The 26,330-nt window shown below is 41.0% G+C and overlaps 1 protein-coding gene across 10 annotated transcripts in view; it reads right to left on the reverse strand.

Annotated features, from left to right (window-relative positions):
• The window catches only part of ZCWPW2 (zinc finger CW-type and PWWP domain containing 2), a 178,171-nt gene that overhangs the window by 35,278 nt on the left and 116,563 nt on the right, over positions 1-26,330 (reverse strand). For 5 of the 10 annotated variants that reach the window (XM_045008019.1, XM_045008024.1, XM_045008020.1 and 2 more), the window contains one exon: positions 11,718-12,036. The exons of 1 other annotated variant lie outside the window; for it this stretch is intronic. In XM_045008019.1, coding sequence (XP_044863954.1) covers positions 11,863-12,036 — 174 coding nt within the window. In that variant the 3' untranslated portion in view covers positions 11,718-11,862. Of the gene's footprint in view, positions 1-11,717; positions 12,037-16,659; positions 16,748-17,747; positions 17,841-26,330 lie in introns of those variants that run through there. 4 more of the 10 variants (XM_045008025.1, XM_045008026.1, XM_045008028.1 and 1 more) reach the window with 4 other exon arrangements.

Raw genomic sequence — 26,330 nt, forward strand, 5'->3', positions numbered from 1 at the left:
AGTTTGGACAAGTCCTCAGGACAGCAGAAGTCCTCAGCAGGCTCTGGCTCCAGCACCAGGATGGAAGTGTCTGCCTCCATCAGTGGCTTTCCCCCAACTGAGCTGCAGGGCTCACATTTTATAATTCCTGTTCCTGTCCCACCCCTCTGCTTCCAGCATGGCGGGCATGGTTTTCCAGGTTCTGCCCACCAGGGGCATCTGGCCCTCCCTGGCTGTCAATCTCCAAGAGATGTCACACCTCTTTGCTACAGGCACATAGCATCTTTTGACAGTATGCTTTGCTGTGGGTATTAACAAAGTCACGGTATTACATAGGGACTTAGCAGGCTTTAATATTGATTCATTTATAGAGAAGACAACTCTCCTAGGAGCCAAGGGCTGGAGGATATCCACCAATTTATGGGTGTTTTCTTGAACAAACTTGGCCTGAATACCTAATGCCAATACGCAGATTCTGATTTAATCGGAAATCCTCCAGTACCAAAGATGAGGACTTATCACTGCTGCATCATCTGGTGATGAGGAAGCAGATGTAGATGGGCTCCACATGTGACCAACAGAATTCCTTGAAGAATAACACCTGACAGTCTCAAAGATTCAGGATGTTCCAACACAGAAGGAGTCCCCTCTGCCAGTGGCTGCAGGACCAGTGGTTCTGGCAGGAAGATTACCAGAGATCCAGGTGATCTTATCCTAGAGTGAGCATACAACCAGGATTTAGCTGAACATAGAGCTTCCCAGGGATTCCCCAGAGGCCACTGCAGATAAGGATACGGCATTGGCGACCAGTAGGAACTAGACCAGGAGCACTTATCTTTACTGTGGGAATAGTATTGATGACAGTACCTACTATGATTCCCACTGTGTCTCAACAACTCTACAGATGGCTATCAAGAGGGGCAAAGGGGAGGGAGATGCCTCTGAGCTTGACTGTGAAGACCCCTCTAAGCAGTCTGATGGTAGCAGGGGAGCTGCTCCTGATGCCAAGTACCCTGCGTAAACCAACAGTCAATGGTTCCTTGAATACTGGTGCCAACCTTGCACTCATATTCGGACCTGAAACAGGCATCAGTACTGAAAACAAAGCTGGTCCCAGGCTCACAGATGCAGACTGTGTCGTAATCAGAGTGAGTACCGAAGATTCTATTCATGTTAGTGAAACCCTCAGTGCCAAGCAGGAAGCTGACAGCACCCCTGCACTATGAGTAAACTGGGGTGCTGACAACAGAGCTGGCAATGACAGTAATTCTGCCACTAGTTCAGGGGAGCCAAGGACACTGAGGATGACACCACTGCAGTCAAATGTCCCTGAATAAGAGATGAGTCAGGGACACACAGGCAAATCTGCTGTTGCCTGGTACAGAGTGAAAACTGATAGTGCTGCCATCTCTGTTGTCTTTACCCGACTCAGATACCCTTAGGCAGTACCAGAGTTGATGGTACAGTGTCCCCCTTGTCCCACATCGGTACTGTAGAGCTGGTTGATGGCCCAACTCTAGCCCATGTACCTGAAGACTCATGGTGCTGGTTTTTACTTGCCCTAGAAGATGAAGACAAATCTCCCTGAGCTCTGGAATGGCCTTGGTCCATTTTGTGGATTCTTTTTCTCAGGGGACCCAATGAAGGAGAGCAATCCCTCTTCATCAGGGGACCCAATGAAGGAGAGCAATCCCTCTTCCTTCTTGGTGGAGAAGTACCAGTCCGTATTAGCTCAGGCGCTCTTTGAGGTGCCTGATGTTCCACAGTGATCTCCTGCGCTGAGGCATAATTCATTGCCTATTCAAGAAGGCGCTGCCTTTAATCTTAAGTCTCTTTATACTCTTTTTAAAGGAGTTATAGGTGGAGATCTTTCCTTAATGAATCCCTCCCCCCAGGCACAACAGACATTTAATGTGGGGGCTGCTATTGGGAATAGCTATCCCACACCAAGGACAATGTTTAAACCCCGGTGAGGGCATCCCACCAGGAAAAGCTACCCAACTAACTACTACTAACTAACAAAGGGCATTATGAATAACTATAACTACATAGAAAGGAATTCACAGAAAACTGCAAAGGCAATTGTGAGATAAGATCACACTAATCGCTCCAAATGTAATCATAAGCAGTGAGAAGAAACTGAGAGGAGTCAGGGTGGCACCACCCTTATATAGCCATAATAGGGGCTATGAGGGAAAGGGCATGAGCACAGATGCTAGGGATACTGTGAGGCAAAATTCTTCAGCTTTGATATGCTGGTCTCACACACACTTGAGCAGAATACATACCTGCAACCACTCAAAGGAGAACAAGAGACCACATTATGTGACCAGCCAGCTCTACGTAGACCACCAGCAATGGCTGTATAGACCACAAGTAATCTGTGATCCACAGTTTGAGAACTGTTGCCTTAGTACACTGCTGTTTATGGTGCTTAATGTTATAAAATATTCAATTATAAAATATTCAGGGAGTTCAATAAAATTTTGCTATGTAAACCTTAACCAGACTTTTCTGTGCTTGGTTTCTCTTTTATTGTTGCATCAATGTTTGCTTTTGATTAACCTCTAAACTTAGTATTTTTTAAATTTCTGACAGGTAATAAATCAACCAAGTTAAATTGTAATTAATTTCTGTACCTGGTTTTTAATATATTTACTTTTTAACTTTGACTTGTGAGCATATCTTGTTTACTTGGAGAACTTTCAAATTACCATATGTTGGAGTGGGAGAATAAGACAGCTCAACCTGGCCCTGTCTATCTTATAAAAAGATGGTGATAGAAAATCATTTCTAAAAATTATTTTTAAAAATGGTTTCAGCTCTGACAGGTTTGTTCCATGGTGGACAGATCATAGTGTAGCTAAATGGTTTTTGAAAACCATTACCAAGAGCAGATTACTGCCTTTGTTTGCAGTGTTAAAATCTGCATAACCTCGCTATGACCTATCTACACTGGAGGCAAAACTATGCTAGCTCAAATTATTTTAAATTATTTTTAACATAGGGTTTCCTAGTTGGACTTTGTGGTAGAATAGACAGGTCTTGTATGTCTTAAGGTTATATAAAGACTAATGACTCATAGCAAGACTAACTGAGCAGATGCTGATTTTCCTCAGGGACAGATAATGGTAGTAATAGACCTTGTCTCCACTGGCATTTTTCAGGAAATCTCTGACCATCGCATTTTCACCTGTACTAGCAATAACTAGAATGTGAGTGTAGACTGAGCACAATCATTTTTATCACCTCCTCTGAGCAGAGTTAGAAAACATGGTGGTTAAAAACACTTGTGCCAAAAATACATCAGAGCTCTAACTATTGTTAGTGCTGGTTGAAATGCAATGGTGAGAGATTTCCTGAAAATTGCCAGCACAGATACAGTCATAATGACTCAGGCTGAAACATTACCTGCTGGGTGAAACCACTGAAACCCACTGTTCTTGTGTCTCACGTGCATGGCTAATAATTCCTCTATATTGCTAGAATCCTGTTTTTTATTGCTAGTTCATTTTTAATCCTTGACAGGGCTTTAGCCCTTACCTCGTGGTTACTTGTTTTGTTTACTAGTTTCTTGTGAAAGATTTTATTGAAAACCTTTTGAAATCCAAATAAATTACTTCCACCAGATGCCCTTTATCCATTATGTTACAGAATGAAAGAATTTAACAGGTCAGAGAGGCAAAATTTACCCTTCTTGCAACTAAGCTGGTTTGACCTTATCAGCATATATATATTCAAGCATTTCATTACTCTGTCCTTAATTACATTCTGTCAGTTTTCCTCAGGGCTGCCGAGAGTGGGTTCGGGCCCCAGTGAAAATAATTTTTCAGGACCCCCAGCAAGGGCGGACCAGGCTGACAAAACTGGGCCCCGGGCCCCCTTCCAGACCACTGAGCCCCAGTAATTTGTACTGGCTTCCCCCCCTCTCGTCGGCCCTGCTTTTCCTAATGCTGAGGTGAGCCTGTAAGCCTGTGGTCATCCCTGATTCCTTTTAAAAGATGAGCATCAGGTTAGCTATCTTCCAATCTTACGCAACAATTTTTATTTTAAGGAATATACAATATTTACAGTCCCAGTTTTAGTTTAGATTTCTGTTTGCATTCTTGAATTTAAGTCCTTTTACATTTTAATTATAAGCACACAACAGTGAGTTAGCAATATTTTCACTTTTTTACCATTAACATGACGCAAACATGAGTTATATTAGCAGAGGCTTAAATGAGGCAGTTAAAAATGTATGTTAAAATTAGAGAAAACTTTTATTTTAGATTTATTCATTTTCATAACAAGTAATTCAGGGTGAAATTCACTCCTCTTTTAAGTTCAGTGCTGAGTTCAGAGAAATGAAATACTGAAAGAATGGGCCAGTGAAGTCAAGCCCCTCTGTTGCAGGGCAGGGAAACCCCATCACCTCTTGGAACCGGGGGAGAACAGGGGCGTTATAGCTCCAGGGCCAAATCCAAATAACTGTCCTTTTCCTCAGGGTGATATTACCTAATGGTTAGAGTCAATCAGACCACCTTTCAATGCGGGCATGGTTGCCCTTATATGCAGGGTAAAGTGGCCTATCGGCCCAAGGGCCTTCCCTACTCCACCAGGTCCCATCCAGGGCCCTGTCAGCAGCAAGTGTATCTACCACTGGATCAGTAGGGATCTCTCCAGAACACAGTGACTCAGTTCCTGGTTCCACAACTGGATCAATATCTGGTTCCCCTGGGCTACTTCGTAGCCTGTCGTCCTGCTCTGTAGTCTGCAGGTCCTCAGGGTCTCTGAGGTAGTTGGCAGGCAAAGCTCCTGACAACTCCTTCTTCTCACAGGCTTCCATGGCCAACCGTGTTTCAGTGTGTCTATCCTCCATTGTCTGGGGCTCCAGCAGCTCCTGGCCATGAGCCTGCAACACACATCCTCTCTCCTCTGCACTCTGAGAAGACTGAGCTGGGCTGCTCCCTTTTATACTGAGGTTCCAGTTGGAGCATGCCCAGGAGGGGTGAGGGGTCATGGCTTCTTCAGCCCACAGTATGAGGTTAACTCCTTCCTGTCCAGTGCAGGGCAAGTATACCCCATCACACCTCCAAATCAGGGGTAGGAAGTGGGACAACTGAGAATTGTCCTTTTGCTTATCTCTTGCAGCTGCTCTGGCATATAGGCTGGAACAGTGGTTGTAGCCTCTGCACACTATTTGCGTGGGTTAACAGAACATGAATCCACGTAATTAGCAACTGCAGTCTCTCTGCTTATCAGATATGTCCTTTGACATTGTCTTATGTGACATGGAAACCATTTCTGCAGCACACAGGGTGTGTACAGGCACCCCTCTCTTGCTGCTCAACCAGTAGACCCATGCAACCCTTATATAGGCCTTAAGTCACATGGAAAGACTTGCAGCAGCTCTCCACATGCAGATGAATTTCATCTTTAGTGAACTTGAAGGGAGTACTTGTGTTCTCTTTCCTTCCTGAAAATGTTTTTTCTCTCAGAAAAGAACTCTGTATTATTATTATTTACATATTGCTGAAAATGTGCTAGGTGTATTATAGACATGCAATAAGTATTTCCTTGCCCTAAGATTTTACAATCTGAAGACTCAATCCTGAAGACACTTACATTTGTGTTTAATTTTAGGCACTGTGAGTAGTCCCACTGAAGTCAATGAGACTACTTGCCGTGTGAAATCTTGGGCCATTGAAGTCAATGGCAAAACTCCCATTTATCAGGCTTTCAGAAAATGAAAAATTTTGATAATCATTTCAATAACCCTTTAAGTAAATTTTGGGGGGAAATGTTTTAAAGGCATGACATTTTTTTTCAAAAAATGATTTTTTACAATGATGATAATACAATGATGATACACACTTTTTGAAAAAAGGCCATTTTTGACCTCCCAAAATTTAAAAAATTTCAACCATCTTTAACATTAAAATATAATCTGCCTCTTCCTGCTCTTATGTTGCTATTTTAGTTTTTTATTTGCTTTAACTCTTGTCTTTTCTGTTTGTTTGCATGTACTGGCTATATTTTGACCCTTTCCTATTATGTTAATAGTTTGTGTACATTTGTTTTTTCTTTTTCTTGTTTTTAAACTTCTATTTTAGTTTGGAGATTGGGATTTCGGCATCTAACTCTTTTAAACTGCTCTGAAAACCACATTTATGCACTTTAAACCCCCTTTAAAAAATCTTCCATATCTTGTCAGTAAGAGAGAACCTCACTCTCCAGCAAGAGGTCGGGGAAAGCACTGCAGTAGGTGTCCTCTGCATGTCTCCTGAGATCATTCCTTCAAGTCTTATAGCAACCATCCAATGCCAAAATGCATAACATGGCCACTTATGAGAAATGAAGGCTACTTATCTGTAACCAGAGTTCTTAGAGATGAGCCTCTACATAGCCACATTTATAGGATCCAGGTGCCTGGGCCATGAGCTTCCAGAACATTCTGGAAAACAATATACATTGGGGGCCAATCCCCCATCCACCCTCCCATCCTGGAAATTTTGAGGATATAAAAATAAGGAGTGGCCCCAACCACCCCTCAGTTCCTTCCTCTAATTCAGCAAAAACAATGAGGTGTCTTTGTGGCACCTTAGAGGCTATCACATTTATTTGGGCATAAGCTTTCATGGGCTAAAACCCATTTCATCAGATGCATGTAGTGGTAAATACAGTAGAGAGGTATAAATACACAGCATATGAAAAGATGGGAGTTGCCTTATCAAGTTGGTGGTCAGTGCTAACAAGGCAATTCAATTAAGGTGGAAGTGGGCTATTCTCAACAGTTGACAAGAAGGGAGGAAAAATCATTTTTGTAGTGCTAATGAGTTCAATGTAATCAAGGTGACCCATTTCAAACAGTTGACAAGAAGGTGTGAGTATCAGCAGGGGGGAAATTAGTTTTTGTAGTGACTCATCCACTACCATTCTTTATTATTGAATTGTCTCATTAGACTGACCCCCGCAATTGGTAAGGCAACTCCCATCTTTTCGTATACTGTGTATTTATATACCTCTCTACTGTATTTTCCATGCATCTGATGAAGTGGGTTTTAGCCCATGAAAGCTTATGCCCAAATACATTTGTTAGTTTCTAAGGTGCCATAAGGACTCCTCATTGTTTTTGCTGATACAGACTAACACGGCTACCGCTCTGAAACCTGTCCTCTAATTGAGTAATTCCTAATTTGAGAATCTGAAGAAGTAGGGAAGGTGGGCAGGGAGTATCAATATGCAACGGCTCATCCCAAAGAATTCTGGTTACAGGTAAGTAACCTTCATTTCTTCTTTAGGTGGCTTCTGCATATTTCCACTTGTGGGAGTTTAGCGAGCAGTACAACAGACAGGAAGTTCTGGGTAAAGAAAGACAGCAGAACTGCCAAAACAGGAATCGGGTCTGGATGCCATGTCAAGAGTGGATAGACATGACTGATCTTCTCACTCTCCTAAAACAAGTCTTAATGAGGGGAAAAAATGGCTAAAACTCAGATACATATCTGCAGTATCAGTCATGCAACATGGCGTGGTGAACACAGCATGAGGGCATGCCACAGATGCTGTCTATGTTCTGGATGAGGATTGACAGTTCCAGGAGGCTGAAGCCCTGTCAGATCATGCTAACTGTCAAACATAGTGTGTTACATGGACAAACATGGACGATGGTGGAATGATTTCTCTTGCGTCAGCTCCATCTCTCCGAGACTTTGGCAAATTTGTAGATAAGTTTTGGTCCCAAATAAACAATGACAACATTCTCTAAATGTGCAAAGTATGATACCTACCTACTTGAATATAAATGAGACTTGGACATACAAACATTCTAGGGTTCTGAAAGAGATTGAAAGCCCAGGCATCTTAGACTGTTAGGATGGGGATGGTCATCCCTTGTCCTGTAATAATGCAATTTAAAGGAGATAGTTACTAAGATACAAGCCTAGTGGCTATCTCAGCTATCAAGAATAGCATCTTCTTTTAGTGTATTTTTCTGCAGCTCTCACAGCAAAGTAACTACCCCAAGCAGTACTAGAGATACACATAGCAGCCCTGTTGTAACATGCCCAACCTACCTGCAACAGGCTCCACTGAAGGCAATGAGCTAACCCAGATCCACCTGGGGTAGTTAGCTGCCTAAGTAGCTGGAAGGTAGTTAATTAAGTAAGGAACACCTGAGTCTAATAAAAACCTTTGTAGAGCTCAAGCTCTTCAGGAGAAAAGAAGCTCACATGCTGGGATAGCTAGCAATGAAATGGCAGATAAGAAAGTGAAAAATGTTTTTAAAAAATGGGGAGATTGATATAAATATTCCTTTGAGTAAGTAGGAATTTAAAAGTTTAGTTTAAAAAAAGAATTAAAAAAGGAATGGTGAGAATTATGGACCAAGGAGAAAAGAGGAATACATTCTATAAAGTATGCCCCAAAATAGACGATACTGCACAACTCCAAAATAACTAAAGGATCAGACAATTACTCATATTTAAACCTTTAACTGGTCACTGAATAATAATTTATATTTACTGAACACAAAGATAGGTTATATAGCACATGTAAGATTAAACAAAGAATTGATCATCTGTTATGGGAATGCAGGGAGTTTCCCAGGAAAGAAAGGCTTTTTATGAAGAATTTAAATACTTTAAGGTGACAGAATATACTATAGGAGATTTAGGAAGAGTATTGGGAAAGTGGGTAACAGCCAAAAAGCTCTCATATGTTTTAGGGATATAGCACAGGGTAGAGAGAGTATATTGGCATGATTGTACAAGGAATATAGTAGGTGGCAGTTATCAGTGGGTGAATCTTCTTCACCACAAAGCAGAAGAAGAAGAAGAAGAAGAAGAAGAAGAACGGAAGCTCCAGAAGAGGGGAGCTCCGAGCAAGCCTGAATTAGGCAAAAACTTTCCAGGTAAGGAGGCCTGGGAGAGACTCTGAATAAGCAGAGAAAAGACTACAAATCTACTGGTGGAACTTAGAATCTATTGTTTTGGAACTTTTAAGTTTTAACTGAGCTCAGAGGTAAGAACCTTTAAACCCTTGTACAAATGCTCCTTTCAGAAGGCTTTATTAAAGGGAGAGATACTGCTGTAGAGTGTTTGGCTTCTCCTTGACCAGGCTGTTTAAGTCATTTCATTTGTACCTCATTAAGGAGGGGAAGCTGAGGCAGGCCACAGGAGAGACACACTCGCCCTCAAGAAAGTGCTTGGGAGGTTATACACACCCATGATACTGCATGAAAGTGTGATGGGGTGTTCACTCCACACCCAAGTGGAATCGGTTAATGGAGGTTAAGAGCAGGGGAGGCAAGTCCTCCTAGCAGTGTAGGGAGGCTGAGCAGGAAGCAACCAATTGGAGGGAGGCTGAATGGAGCAACCAATCAGGCCCAGCAGGTTAGTACAAAAGGAGCTGTGGGGCAGAACAGGATCAGTTGCTGCATGGAGCCCAAGGAGTGAGGAATGTGTTCCTAGCAGCAAGGATAGCACCTTGGACAGAGCAGTTGATGGCAGGGACCAGGGGAGCAATAGGGAGCTCCTGGCTGGCTGCTGGGACTTGCTGACTGAATGCCCTGAGAATAGTGCAAAGAAGGTGCTGGGGCCATGGGGAAATGACCCAGGGAATTGAAGCAGCATTGAAGGAAGATGAGGAGACACAGCAGAAGGCTTCTATCTATAGGGTCCCTGGGTCGGGACCTGAAGCAGTGGGCTGGCCCACGTCACCTCTATTCACCATTGGGGAAGTGGCTTGACTATTGAACAGTGGTATTCACTCCTAAAAGGGGGAAATACAGATGGTGACCCAGCTGGAGGGCTGAGTCATGAAGAGGATGCTGCGGTCCTTGGACTGAGACAGGTATGCGGCCAGAGAAAATGACAGAAAAGGCACCATCTAGAGAGGGCGCACCAGCTGGCAGAGCTAATCTCTGTGACGGCGAACAGGAGGTGCCACAGGTGAGCAGACCCCTTCACAGAAAGACTTGACAATCTCTAACCAGGGCTACTGACTGTAACTTAGTATCAACTGAACCATCATTTGAAACCTGTAATTTAATAGAATCAAGGGCAACAGAGAAGATCCTGCTCTTAGTGTAGAAAATGAGTGCAATATTGAGGTTAGGACTTGCCTGTCTTTGGTTCAGAACCACAGACAAGCACATTCTCCCTAAGGGAAAGGACATAACTGGTATTTACCTCATTTGTACAAACATGACAATACATGATAGAGCCCTTGATATAGCATTTGTACAGTTGAGTGAAAATTCTTCTCAAAGAATCTATCAATACATCATCTTTCCCTGGATCCATACAATGAGGATACTTAACTTTATGAACAGGTAATTTCCCTGACACAACTGGCTAAAGCAAATCCCTCTTTGGTAGTCTGTGCAATATATTCCCATAATGTCGTCCATCAGAATTTAGAGAGATTTTAATTTCATGAAGTGTAGAAAACCTTTGCAAGTCAGAGAAACAGCTCTCAGCTCCAGTGCCTTTACAAGGAGCCACATCTCACACTGAATTCACAAAACTGGGAGTGGATGTTGGGAACAGCATCAGTAAGTCAAATAACTCTGAAAAGATCATTGTGTTGGAAATCTAGTAACATACTCCACTGTCCCGGGGCTGAATCCAAGAGAGGTACAGAACTATTAGACCATATCTCTCAAAAGTCAGAGATATCAGATCTTCATGATGGCTGGCTCCCAGATAACCAGATCCCATGCTTGGCAGTTCTTCATGTTTAGCTGTCAAATCTGGATCCAGGTTCTGATCCCATATCCATCTGGATCCAAACCCATACTTGTCAGCCATGGATCTTTACACAGCTTGGGTTTTGTTTTTTCGGTTTGGTTTGGGGGTGAGCGGGGGGTTGGTACCTCCAGATCTTGGCTGCCAGATCTGGATCCACGTTTTTCAGCCCCCAATCCATGCTTGGCTGCCAGATCCGGATCTGGTCTATGGATACAGATCCTCTGGAAACTGGCTCCACTTTAAGCACATAGCATCTCCTCTTTTCTTTAAAAGAAAAACTTGACTAACTGACAGACTAACTATAAACAAATTTTGCCTCAAAAGGACAGAAAAAGAAAGAGAAACGAAATGCAGATGAGGGAAGCACTGAGGACACTTTGTGTGATCTGAGTTCCTGTACCTACAGTGGTTAGAAAGGAACTGAGAAACAACTGGGGCCATTTCCCCTTTTATATCCTCAGAACTCTCCAGGTTGAGAGATGCAACTGGCCCCAACAAACACTGCTTTCAAGAAGGTTGTGGAAGTTCATGGTGCAGGCTCCTTGATTCACAAGTGTGAATATCCAGATGCCACTCAAAGAAGAAGGAAGTATTCTTAGGAATGGTATGCAGCCTCCAGGCGGGTTACCCAGAGGTGAATTTGAGCTGAATAGAACCCAAAGGGAATTGCACAGGTGGATCAAAGGACTAACAAACTCCATCAATGTTTCATATTAGAGAAAGGTATGTAGTTAAATTGCATTTCAGCCATATAAACTTATGACTACTAGAGGATTTACTTTAATCAATTCCTTCTGAACATCTGAAGATCCACCATCTTGCCAGAATCCCTTCAGAATTCAAGATGAGTTCAGAATCACTACACCAAGCTTATTTGCTTTTATTTTTAAATCTAGTTTTCAGTTATTTACAATTTGTTTCAAGCCTTAATAAAATATGCCATGTAAATAACAACAAAATTATAAATGGATATTTACTTTTAAATCTCTCCTATCAATTTGAAAATATATTTTAGTTTTGTTAGCAATGTTATCAGGTAACATTTAACATTAAATTAAAATAACTGCCTTTGTAACTATGCAAATTATTCACTTAAGAATCTATGACTAAATGGAAAAGTGGATAGACAGGTTCCTTTTTTTTTTAAGTGCTACAAGCTATCTTGGAATTCAGCCATTAAAGAATCTATTTCTTTAAATTTGTTGGTTATGTTCTCAATACACTCCCCAGCCCTGAAAGCTATCCCATCCATAATAATACAATCCTCTTGAGTGTAGTTTTCCATTGGACTTCCTTCAGTACTCTCTGTGCTGCATTTCGTTACCTGAAAAGCAAATATGCATTCTCTAGATGCATTACATTAAATTTAAAAACAACAACATTAAGCAATATGCTTTGTTATCAAGTTCACTCAACATGTCAACAATCCATAGTCCAAATATATGTAAAACTCTCATCACAAGCAGTCAAAGTGTGAATTTGCCTGGACATACTTTTCGGTAAACATAAAGCATCTGGAGGAATATAGTGGTATGTTTATATGAGCAATAAGCGGTAAGCTGAGATATAAATCTACAGCACTTCCAATAGGCCATGCACTAACTGTCCATGTGGACCCTACTGATGCACAGTAAAAATTCCCTAGTGCACTTTGCTTTACTGCTGTTTCAAACCACAGCACGTCAACACACTTGAAACTTTTAGTGCCCATGGACACTTAGTGCATGACATGCTGGAGCACTGTAGATGTACACTGCCGCTCACAGTGGTGTAAATCTACACCAGTAAGTGTAAGTCCTTCTGTAGATGTGTCCTTAATAAACCAAAATCTCTTCTATTATATTGTCATTTTACTGAGATCTTAATATGTGAAGCTTACATGTAAGAACCACTTTCTACCAAGAATACTGTGAAATGTATCTCAAACCAAAGGGAAGCAATGCTACTCTTCACTATGCAACCTGTAGATTATCAAACTATGGACAAAGACCCCCAAATGAATGTATGTCTCAAGGCACTGCCTCTGCAGTTTTCTCCTCAACTACAGATACAGAAGCCTCTCTAAGTCTTAGGCACTATGGTTCTTAAGAGGGAACTAAAGAGGTAGACTGGTTAAGTGAGAAAATTTGTCTTACTTACCCAGAAAATTTAATTCTGGGTAGAGACATGGGTCTATAAATTCAACAGTGATGGGTTCTACAGTCTCCCTGCTATAGGAGGTGGAGTCAGGTGTTTTGATTGGCCGAGCTGACTCTCCAGATAACTCCTCCCACTGAATAGCCCCTCCAGAGAGTTGCTTCCAAAGCTGCTATCGAATCTGAATAACACACTTTCACATATTAACAGTAGCAAAAAAATCTGCTCAGCATCTAAGCAGGGAGAAGGGAGGAATAGCTCAGTGGTTTGCACATTGGCCTGCTAAACCCAGGGTTGTGAGCTCAATCCCTGAGGGGGCCACTTAGGGATCTGGGGAAAAATCAGTACTTGGTCCTGCTAGTGAAGGCAGGGGGTGGGACTTAATGACCTCTCAGGGTCCCTTCTAATTCTATGAGATAAGTATATCTCCATATATTATAACAGTCTAACCTGACAAAAACACATTAACTGGGATAGCCCCAAGGGTCATTGATTTAATATAAGAATACCTGTTATCTATCAGCTTTCCCTAAAAAGGAAAGAAAACAATGCAACATTACTGAGCAATAACCTCCTGAAAGAAGGAGATGAAAAAATACAGGGTGGGATGAATTCATAGACCTATCCCCCTATCCCGAACAAAAATGTCCAGGTGAGACAAAATTTTTTCATTCTCACTTTGAGAGATGGGTTCATAAATTCAATAGTCATCCAATTTTTTAGCAGTACTACCAACTCACCCCCATCACTACCAATTGTTGGGTTGGCTAAGAGTGAGCTATGGCTTAGAAAATCCTTCTACAAAAGTCTGCTTCACCTAACTGAAGTCTATTCATTTTATAGAAATTAGCCAACATTTGCAGGGATACCCAAGATTGCTGCCCTGCAAAACTGTCCATATGGTGCACTGGACTGAATGGCCCATGAAGCTGCCATTGCCTTCTTGGAATGGGCTTTAAACTTGAATGAGCGAGATTACCCTTAGCTTTACATTCCTTGGAAAATCTCCCCCCTTCCAATATACCTTGCTATGGAGGACCTGGAAGCTTTCCATCCCTTAGCTATGTGGTATTTTACAATGAACAAAGTGGAAGCTTCACTAAAGGATTCTGTACTGTAAACATACATCTTAATTTGCCTTCTAGACATCTAAGATGTGCCAACCCCTTTCTTTTGGATGGTCTGGATTTGGGCAAAAAGAGGAGAGTGAAATCTCCTGGGATTAGGGTAAGAAGGAAATTATCTCAGGAATGGATGATGGGTCTGTCTGTCAAACCACCCTTTCATTATAGAAAAAACATAATTTTGAGGGAGGACAGAGAAGGCTCTCAACTCTGATACCCTTCATGTGGGTGTTACGGCCACTAGAAAGGTGACTTTAATTGCCAGGAAATATAGTGACCCTTCGCAGAGTGGGTCAAAAATTGACACCCGATTCCCTCAAAATCATCTAATATTAGAAAAGATCCCATGGACCTACCCTTGAATGGAAGGAGGTATGATAAGGGCAGGAGCATTGATAATTTATTTGTTTTATGTGTTGGTGATGCGGTCAGATAGGTTGACCCTGGGCTGCCAGAACTAAGCCTATAACCAATGCTTGTACTCACATCTGTACAAGTGAGTTGTACAGATGCCCCTGAGACCAGCCTTCCTGTAAGAAATTCTAGGAGCAATTTAACCAGTGTTGATCCTGCTGTGTATCCTTCTGATGAGCACCAAAAATCAAATCTTCTCCATATTATTGCATACCAAGAGCTGGTGGAAAACTTTCTGGACTTCAGTTTGACTGAAACTCTGTCACTGGATTATTTTAGTTTGAGGATTTGATAGATTTTGTTTGTTTGTTTTGTTCTGTTTTAAGGTGACCTCTCAATAACCAGGCAGTCAAGTTGAGATGTCAGGTAGCAATGGAACAGATGGTCCCATGACAGTAGATCCGTCATGGACTGTAATGTTAGTGGAGGGTCACTGACCTCTCCACTGTTGTCTGCATACCTGTTAGATGGTGCATATTATCATATAAAAAAGAGGTAATGCATATAGCAGAGCCCTTTGCCATACCTAGAAGAAAGCATCAACTTCCCTGGGCCGACAATCTCCCCTCCTGGCATAGAAGTTGTTCGACTTGGAATTGAGCTGGATGCAAAGAGATCCCATGTTGGTTTCCTAAAGGTCTGGGATATGCGGTCAAACTCTCTATGGTGGAGACACCATTCCCCCTTCTGTGGCTGAGCAATCTGTTGTGGAATTGTTTTCCTTTGATATGAATAGCTAGAACTGACAGAATATTTCTCTCAGCCTACCCAAAGAAAGTTGTGGCTTACAGCTGTAATGAGCTCAACCTTGTGCCCCCCACCCATTTATATATGCTATGGCATTTGTGCTGACTGTGAATACAAGTATATTTCTGGAATTTAAGTGGGGTAGGAGTGCCTGAAGGACTAGGTGAATCGCCTGCACTTTGAAGCAGTTTATGATGTACTGAGATTCCATCTGTGACCACTGCCCTTGTATCATGTTGAGATGTGTAAGCTCCACATCCTTCCAAGCTGGCATCCATCATTGTGGTGTTTCTCAGTGGCTCTGCCAAGTGGATATTGTCTGTGAATCTTGTCAGATGTAACCACCATCTGAGGGACCCTTTACTGTGGAGGGAAATCTTACAGCAGTAGTTCTCAGACTTTTGTACTGGTGACCCCTTTCACACAGCAAGCCTCTGAGTGTGACCCCCCTTATACATTAAAAACATTTTTTGTATATTTAACACCATTATAAATGCTGGATGCAAAGCAGAGTTTGGGGTGGAAGCTGACAGCTCACAACCCCCCATGTAGTAACTTTGTGACCCCCTGAGGGGTCCTGACCCCCAGTTTGAGAACCCCTGTCTTACAGTGTGTGAGTTGGAATTGTGAATGTGAGTAAGGAAGCTCAGTAGGTAGTACTGCGGGCACCTGAAATGAAATTTTGCCTATGAGAGTAGGCATATGCATGAAATTAAGATGACTAGAAGTCATAGTAAGACTTTCATGAGGGAACACTGACTAGGAAGAATGTTTTATATTTGCTCCACAATCCATGCTTGTATTTTACTGGAGAGAAAGGCTCTGCAGAGTGTGGTGTCCAGCCAAACCCCCAGTTGTTCTGTCTAGGGATGAGCTGGCTTTTCTCCAAACTGATTATAAATGCATGTTGTTGAAGGATGTGTACTGTCAGTTGAGTGTCTCTGATTGATTTCTATAGGAAGGGAGCTCTTATCAGAATGTCAATGAGAAAAAGGGTACAGATGTACCCCTTGCTGACATAGAGATTGCCCTATTACCCTCAGCACCCATGACTACCCTGAGGGCAGTGGCAATGCCAAAAAGAAGGGCTTTTGTACTCCATGTGCAGAGTACCATAAGGAAACCTAAAATGCTGTCTGTGGCCACAAGGAAGGGAATGTGGAGATACACCTACTTCAGATCCACAGAGGTTAGAATATCACCCTAGATTATAGTTGCCCTGGTGGACATGAATGGGGTCCATTTTGAACTTGTGGAAGTGAATCTACTTTTTGAGAGTCACCTCTGAGTTTAATGGGCCTGGTTTTCCCCCACCTATTCTTAGAGAATATCTCTTCTCTCCCACCACCTATATGAAGCATCATAACCCCGAAAAGGCTGCCTACATTAGAAAAAAGCTTAAAATTTCTCTAATGAGCATTAACATAGAAGAGAGATTTTGTTTTTGTCCTGTGCTTCGGAGGTTGCTTTTTCTATTGGTCCCCCTGCCAAATTTCTCTCCAGAGTATGGGTTTGCTACCAAAAACCTGTCTTTCGGAAATATCTGCCTTCCATGTCCATAGCCATAGATGCCTTCTTGCGACCACCATGGATATCCTGGATCAGGTGGAGGACCTGAAAGCATCAAGTGAGGCATCTGAAACTAGAGCAGATTTAGGGAAATTCTTTTTAAGGAGGATCCCACCCCCTTGTCCCTTTTCAGGAATGTCAGAGAGTAGGGACACAGTATAAGCAAGTATGGCTTTGCTGTTTCAGCAAAAAAGTGGCCTCCACTGAGGCTTTCAGGGCTGCTGAAACTGCTGCATAGTCTCTGCAGAGAGCTGATTCTATTAATGCAAGTTTTGAACAGGACTTTTGTTCTAAATCAGATGCTTTATCTTTGCTGAGTTTACCATTCCATCCTTTGAGCCTTAGGCAGGTCTGCCAGAATGGGCTTGTAAGGGTAAGTTTTGAGCCCACTAGAAAATATTTTCAGGTATTTTCTGTCTCTTTAGCCTCATCCTCGTCCCCTTTTTAATCTCTGATGGCTGAGTGCTCATGGGAGATATCTCAACAAGAGTAACAATCTTACACAGAATAGACTTGAAAAAATGTGCAGGGAACAATAGTTCTGGGGATCTTCTAGGATTTCTTTGCTTTATATCTGCATGTGTGACCCTAACTCCAGAGGGAGGAGTAGCAAGAGAGAGGGCTGAGGATTTGGAGTCATAAGAGTCTGCTAAGGACAGCCTAAGCCTACACTTTTCCACTGAAGAGACTCTAAGATGGCTACCAAGAAGGCAGGCCCAGAGCCTATTCAAAATGGCAGCCTGCGGCCACTGCAACCCCTCTACAAAGGGAAGAGGAGACAGAGGTGGGAATACTAATTTTTTAGTGCTGCCCGTGGTTCCTGAGACCCCTAAGGAACAGAGGGGATGTCCTGACCACAGCATACTCACTGGCAGGGACAAAGGGAGGTCCTTGCAACACTCATAGCCCCCCCTGCCATGATCCTTTGGCTAGTGGAGAGGAGGGAGGGAGTGAAGGTGACTGGGGTCCCGCACTTTTACCATGCACCAGTTCTGTTGACTGGCACTCCTAGGGCCTTCATAGTTCACCCAGCAATGGGGCCTACTTTGCATCAGTAGCTGCAGACTGAGTCCCGGTGTCCTTGGCTGTTTTTCAGCTCCCGGTGGCTTCCGCAGTGCACGCTCCTGCGGCGAGATACCTGGCAATGCAACCTGGTCCATGTCAGGAGCCAGAGATTGGGCTCTGGTGTTCTGTGGCACTTTCTTCAGCGCCTTGTCTTACTGGGGCCCTCATTTGCCTATGGCTACCACCACACTATCTTATGAGGCAGCCCAACAGCCTGCTTTTCAATCCTGGTAGCACCACGTTTGGAGGAACAAAAGAAACTTTTCCCCTTCAATACTCTCAGCCCTTGTCCTAACCCTTCTTTCAAGCTTTTTCAGCCAATATCAGGGATAATCTGTGGGGAGAGATTGGAGCTCTGTGAGGTAAATTTTAATTGCCCTTAAAAAGACATTAACTCTGTACAAAGGAAAAAAATGCAGAGAGCTGAGGGAAAAATAACCTAGAAAAACAGGAAAAAGAAGAAAAAAATTACAAGTATCAGAGGGGTAGCCGTGTTAGTCTGGATCTGTAAAAGCAGCAAAGAGTCCTATGGCACCTTATAGACTAACAGACGTTTTGGAGCATGAGCTTTCGTGGGTGAATACCCACTGCATGCATCTGACGAAGTGGCTATTCACCCACGAAAGCTCATGCTCTAAAACGTCTGTTAGTCTATAAGGTGCCACAGGACTCTTTGCTGCTTTGGCCAAATTACAGATGTCCTAACTCTTCACCTGCTTCACTTGTGGAGGCAGAGAAAATTCTGGACGGGTTCTTAAGTAGAAGAAGTTATCTGAAGAGTGAGCCTGACTATCAAACCATCTGACTCTGCTACTGATAAAATGGAGACTGAAAAACCCATTACTACTGAATTTATGGACCCAACCCCCAAATGAGAACTGTTTGTATATGACATAGTCCTTGGGAATCAGATGGATTTGTAATAAGACAGGAGCTCCTTCCTCATACTCCTAAATTGGGTGACAGTCCACTGCAAAGGAGTGGAGCTGCCATTGGGAACGGGGAGCCAAAGGAACAGCAGACAAGCTCAGATGTTCCTCTCCCCTGAGGGTGTCCTGAGATTTATATGGATTTCAAGGCATCTGTAGTGTCAAGGGGTTGGATACTTTGTTCCACAGGTAGAAGCTATCCGCCCTCACCTTCTCCCATTTCTAACTGAACGATTTGGAAAAAACTCATGTCATTTCCAAAATTATAATGGGCATATCTGAGTCCACTCTCAGGGTAGGTCCATACTTACCGCGCGGGTCGACACAGTGAGTTCGAACTCCCCACGCGCTCCGGTCGACTCTGGAACTCCACCACCGTGAACGGCGGTGGCGGAGTCGACCTTGGAGCCGCGGAGTTTGACCCCGCCGCGTCTGGACGGGTAAGTCAGTCGAACTAAGGTAGTTCGACTTCAGCTACGCTATTCGCATAGCTGAAGTCACGTACCTTAGTTCGACACCCCCCCCGTAGTGTAGACCAGACCTCAGTGACATTCATCTTGCTACAAAGTGACAATTTTGTAGTACAGATAATATAACATTTCAATGAAATCAAGTTTTCACCGTGCTTCAATATTAAATAATCCTACAACTAATTTTAATATTTTATATATAATTTCAAGCCATTGCTTTTTAAGATTTTTCAACCAGTGTTAAAGCACAATGGACATTTGTTTTGTTTATAGCCCCAACTCAGGGCTTCCAGACTTCCAGTGAGATTTAAGCATGATATGCACCACTAGTACTACTATTAGACTCATAAATGCTGATTGTCATAAAAATGTTTAAATGCTTTGAAACTCTTTATTCATGGTAATTGTTTTTTATCTTTTAAAATTGTAGACTGGGAGGCTAAACAAAATGCAAAATTTTCTTGTATGCTACACAAACTGATGTCACAAAACTATAGCAGGAACAGAATGATATTAAAATATTATTGGCTGAGAGATTCTGGAATGGGCAAGAACAAGAGAGGCCACTGATTTGTGGAATGTAGCACATTTATAATGCTGGACAACATTCTGTAGGATGCTGAAGGTCAATAAACAAAATGATAATTCTACAGCCCATTTTTCATTTTAAGAGAATATTAAAACATTGGATAAATGAGTGTAGGACATGAGAGGAAGGTAGGAGAGCCTTCCACTAATGCTGACCTATTCCAGTTTCATCAGAGAGGCATTTAAGGAGTGGCCAACTTCCTAAACAAATTGTAGGTGACCTTTCCTTATACTGTTGCATTCACAAACTCATTCTCAGGAAGCATGAACATAGCCTGAGGAATGTAGCTTAATTTTTTTATAATAAAATTTTAAGTAATTTGAATAAGATGCTCTTATGCTACTCTTGAAGACTTATGCCAAAAGCTCAGATATACATTAATATCTACTGGAGAATATAGCTTCAATACTTCTATCAGATAGAAGTTTGACAGGCTCATCATATAACCAATCCTCGTTTTCTTTTTGGGTATAAATTTTGTATTTGGTAAAAGGCTGTTCAGGGAAAACTGGAAAGAAAAGAACATTTATAGAGGAAGCAATGTATTTAGTTAATATTTTTCTCTTCTTTTTGTTATTAAAATTTTGATGGAGCTTTCCATGTTGAAAAATGAGGGGTGGAGGTTAAATGAAAATTTTCTCCTTCCCAACTTAGTTTACCTTGTTCTAGATCCTACAGTGAAATCTATTTTGTTTGTCATAACACAATCTGCTGCCACAGAAATGATTGTGATTTCACAAATTCAGCATTTTAGATCTAACCCTTTCACCTGTATTCTTTATGTGAGTGAGTACAGTATGAAAGACTCCCCTTTGTTGTGCTTTTTTCCCCCTGAGTTTTGGCCTCATATGCTGCACAATGTTTTAGGTCAAAATGCCTTTAGAACCACTGGTAAATGAAGTTCATTGTTGATAAATGCAAAATAATGAATATTAGAGGGGAAATTTTAAATAATTGATAAACCTTTCAGGGTTCTAAGTTAACTGTATCAAGTCAAGAAAGCGTCATTATAGACAGCTCAATGAATACTTCTACTCAACATGCACCTGTGGTCAATAAATCTAACAAGATGTTAGGATAAGGATCAGAATGGTGAATAACACAAAGAATATTATAATGCCTTTATATAAATATATAGTGCAGCCTTATCCATTTCAAAAAGGATATTGCAGAATTAGAGGGAATTCAGAGAAGAGTGACAAAAATGATCTAGGTCTGTCAAGAACAGAGATTGAAAAGACTGTGATTATTTACTTTAGAAAGGAGAAAAATGATCAGACACACAATAAAAGTATGTAGAACAATGAATGGTATAGAGAACACAGATCAGAAATTTCTGTTCTCCTTGTCTCATAATAATAATAATTAATAATAAAGAACAATGGAGATAATCAATGAAAGTAAAAGGTGAAAATTCAAAATCAAGAAAAGGAAGTACTTTATAAAACTAACTTCTGGAACTTATTGGTACTGGAATAACCTGAGGTCAAGAACATGAGATTGAAAAAGACTGGATATTTATATGGATATCAAGGATATCCAGAGTTTTCATAATTAATTATAAAAAGTTTGGAAAGGATATTAAACTTTGTGCTTCAGAGATTAACTTAATCTCCAGGATCAGGATGAGACCTGGTGCCTGATTCACAAAGGTATTTAGGTACCTAAAGATGAATATAGGCACCTAGAGGAATTTACAAAAGCACCTAAGCAGATAAGGTGGGAGTTAGGTGGCTAACCTACTTATGTGCTTTTATAAACACCACTAAGAGGTATCTGTATCTTTAGGCACCTAAATACCTTTTTAATCTATCCCTAATGCAGGGGGCAGATTATCCCACATCAGACCACTACAGGGTTCTTACACCTTCCTCTGAAGCATCTGGTCTAGGCCACTAGCAACAGTCAGGATACTGGACTAGATAGACCTCTGATCAAATCCTATGTTCCTAAGAAATAGTTCTCTGGTGGGAGGAGATTGGGGGACTCCATCTTTCATCTTCAGTAGTATGGAGTGATTATCTTGGTGGAGGGTTGGGGAAGGAGAGATGCATGGATATGGCCAGAGAATTTAAAGCTATATATAGCCAAGCAGTCAAATCCCTCCCTACCTATGTCATGTAGCAGTTCTACAGAGTCTCTATAAACAGGAAAGAGGAAGTTGATGGAGGGAGGCAACTCCATCCTTCCAGATTCCATTTGCAAAGCTTATTTATATTTATCTCACAGAGGGGAGAGCCTTTGGCCCTGCACTATGACTTTATTGCAAGAGTGAATAGGAGAATTGCTAAAAGGGAAAAAGCCCTTGTCTGCAAACAAATGATTTTGTAATTAGCAAGAACAATTAAGACAGACAATTTAGAGGGACATTCAGTTTATGTCAAAACTGAATAGATCTGAACGTTTTCCTATTATAGCAGTTCTTCTTTGAAGCTTTTATTAAATACACATTGCAAAATTCTCATGGCAAATTCCCACAAAGATCAACAAATAATTGCACACCATATCCCCATGAAGTACAAAATTTCTAAAGAAAAAAAAGGACGTAGTGAGGCTAAACTAAGAATTTTTGCCTCAGTGCAACCCTATCCCAATTCCTTGCTTCCAAAATTTGGTTAAAATAAAAGGCTATGTGAGGCACTAGGCATATCCCATCATTTTAAGTACAAACAGGTACACAACACTTTTCCCAGAGGAGGAGCCAACAAATATGGTCTTACCAGTTCTGAAACCATTTTGACCTAAAGAATCATCTTATCTTGCACATGAAATCAAAACTTATAGAAAACAAAGACCAGCAAAGGAGAGCTAAGAAGCCCATAGTCCAAGAGAATCAAAGGAAGTGTTTTTTTGAGAAACAACCTTAGAATTAAAAAAGAGGCCTCTAAAGAAGACTTAATTAAGCCCTGTGTTCACTGGAGTACCAGTGTTGCAAGGAGTGGGTGGAAGGGCTGTAACCTTAAATGCAGTGGCAATGCATGGAACTAATGTTCCAAAGGCTATGAAGGGAATGGAGTATTAGGGATAAAGCTTCAATGGGCTGCAGGCACTATCCCACTGAATAAGAGCCCCATGAGAATAAAACATCCTGCAAAACTATTTCCTTTTCAAATAAAAAAGACTAACACTAGACATAACTTATAGTAAAAGATGAAGGAGTATGATGCTGTGATTTAAGAGTATGTTACTATAAATTGAGACAATCCTTTTGTAGGCAGGTGGCACTTTACCAAAAAGGGATATATTTTTGGTGTATAATGTACCACATTACACACATCTACATCACATATCAGTTGAAAGCTTATTTTATATATGTTTAGATGAGGTAGGATGTGGAACTTCCAAGTGGTACTGTAAGTCTGTAAGCACAGTGAAACAATGGTACCCAAAATGAGAGTGTCATATTTTTTGCATATTTCCAGAAACATTGCAACATGACTCTGACTACAATTTTTGCTGTTTTAAGTACATTTTAACCCCTTAATGTGGTGTTTATTGGTCAAAGCTACCAAATGACAACGTATTAAAAGATTTTTGGTGGTTTTCAATGTACAAGTATTTTTTTTTTATAAACGATGACACTGTTTAGCAGGGCAAAAATGGCAAATAACATTTTGCAATATACTAACATTAAATGTTTTCACATTGCATATCTTAATTGTCAAAGTATCTCACAAGTGATTATAATAATTTTCTATATTTTCAATTGAATTTTTATGGCCATATCGGTCTCACATTTAAGTTTGTGCACCAGTAACAGTAGATTGTATGCCCATAGTTTGTACTGTATGGTGGGTAGTTATAAATGTACATGAATTCCTAATGTAATGATTCTCCATTTGTAAGCTTTTGTACATATAATGTAGTATCTGCTTGGTAGAAGGTTTTAACTTGTAATTGCCTGTGCATGCAGTACTAGCCTTTGAAATATTCTAGAAACTAACTTTTTAATTCAGTGACACTTATGCATAGGTCAGAATTAGTGTCAGATATGACAATGCACAGTTTCATATTATGAACATGCAAAAGCTAAGAGAAAAAGAAATGGCCTAACAAGAAGTAGTGAAGACAAAGTCTACAAACGAGTCCTTGCCCCTGCACTGAAGAGGTATGAAGAGCATATTACTGCCTTACAAATGATGTCATCAACAATATGACAAATTCATTTAATCCTGAATCACATCCAGAGGTGCTTATCAACATATCTACTGAAGTGCATGTAATATCAGATGTAAAGAGAATCTACTGAAAATAGCAGATATTGGTGAAGAACAAATGAAGAGATTTTTGAGAGGCGCACTTGATTCTGATGGGACACATAGCTTCTTCAGCCCAGTCAAGAAATCTGGCATCAAAACTTTTGATCATATGTCCAAGAAGACCAAATGTAAGTCTCGCAAGGGAGGGACAATTGCAGCAGCTTTCAGTCCATAAATTGTTTTCCGCAGAGCCCTACCCTTAGCAAGACACAGATATATTTCAGTGGTAACTGTTCTTAGTCTCCCAATGTGTCTATGTCTGTGTCTATGTCCCTCTTGCATGCTGATGGAACAATGAGAAGAACAGAAAAAGCTGAATTAGGACATCATATGGAAGCTCAAGCATCCATAAGCTAAGAGCATGCAACAAAGAAACCACAGTGTACATCAGAGATTCCATGGTCGTCAAACAAATGATGGCAGGAGACAAATTCCACAGATTTGATGAACTGGTAGCTGAGTACTTGAGGCAGGTCCTAAAAGGATTTGACAAAGCTAATACTGTAACCGAAGTCCTTGATAGATATGACAACAATAACTGAAAACTGCAGAAAGACAGCACTGGACAGGATCTAAAGGTTGGACGCAATAGGTTGAAATAATACAGAGTCATTAACAGAAACAAATGCAAATATTTCAAAGAGGTCATTTTTACGTGTTGATGGTGTCATTGTTTACCCCATTTCTATGGTAATGGCACCACTTGAGAATCCACATCATACCTCATCTGAAGACATAATAAACTTTCAAATGTATGTAGAGAGGGTACATTAAGATGACCAAATTGGTGGTGTCTTCTGCTTGCCTACTGAAGTGCAAGAAGTTCTGTCTCCAAGACCAATCAGAAATGAGCTGTGTTATGACAGTAAGACACTTCAAAAGACATTAAGACTCATTACGAATTCTTAATATCTCAAAATATTTGAAAACTTCTTTCCTGGTCGTAGGTTGGAAGCACAGGCATAAGAGTGGCAATCCAATAGGGTAGATACTGTTGGAAAACACCACTTCTTTATGTTAGATGTTACATTTGCCTTTCAACTCTGGTCCGTGTTGCTAACAGGTAAGCCTGTAACTGCCAGTGGAACTATAAGAAGATATAAGTGATTCTATCAATTTGCCATCAGATCACCATTCCTTGTTGTCTCCTATGGTTCTGTACTTTAGCAGCCCAGTGGATGTGGATCCTATGTAGTTTATCATTACTCTTTATTTACAATCCCTGAGACAGTTTTCAATTCATGTGAGAACACTCATGTTCAATCCAATTTGGATTAATTTTTCAAGTAAGATTTTATAAGGAACAGTGTCTAATGTTTTAACTAATGTTCAGATATCTTATATGTAATCAATTCTCTTTTACAACTGATTTTGTAATTTGATAAAAAAGTTATCAAATGTGTTTGTTTTTTCTTTATAAATCTATGCCATTCATTGTGCATGTTTCTATTATCCTCTAGTTGCATGCAGATTTTTCTGTTAGACATCTCTTCCATTATTTAAGTAGGAAATTACATTAGATTTACCGGACAGTGGATAGAATTACATGATAATAAGGTATTCAGCATATGCTTCCTTAGAAATACTACCATGGTATAATCAGCCAGTTTTTCCATTGATGTATATTATTTTGGATTACCCACATAAAGAGGTTACTTACCCTACTGTAACTGTAGTTCTTTGAGATCTGTTGTCCACATGTATTCCACTTCTGGTGTGAATGAGATTAGAATGAGATTAGAATCTTTTTGAATAGTGCTCTACATGCCCTTTGGGACTTCATAGCTGAGGGCATAAAGGGTGAGATGGATGCAACCACTCCAGTTCCTTTGCCAAAACAGAATCCATATTGACAAGGACTCCACAGTAGCAGAGAAAGAAAGTGCATTGTGGAATACATGTGGACAACACATCTTAAAGAACTACAGTTACTGTAGGGTAAGTAACTGCTCTTTCTTCTTTGAGTGATTATCCACATGTATTCCACTTCTGGTGATTCACACGCAGTAATTCACATCTCATAGGTGTAGTCGATTGAAACAATGATTGTAATACAGTTCTGCCAAAGCAGACATCAGATCTGAAGCCCTCTATCAAAAAGTAGTGATGAACGAAGATGTGGACTGAACTCCAAGTAGCTGCTTTACAAATTTCTGAAATTGGAACACCAAAAGAGAAACTGCAGAGGCTGCCAAAAGATCTGACAACAGCTAAGTTTTGGTATTCCCTACAAGACTTCTTTCCACTCAGCTTCCCAAGAACTCAGTTCGTCTCCAGACTTCATCTCTCAGATATCTTTATTTGGCATATAGCAAT

This window comes from Mauremys mutica, chromosome 2 (genome assembly GCF_020497125.1).
Source record: "Mauremys mutica isolate MM-2020 ecotype Southern chromosome 2, ASM2049712v1, whole genome shotgun sequence".
In the NCBI taxonomy this organism is placed as follows: Eukaryota; Metazoa; Chordata; order Testudines; family Geoemydidae; genus Mauremys; species Mauremys mutica.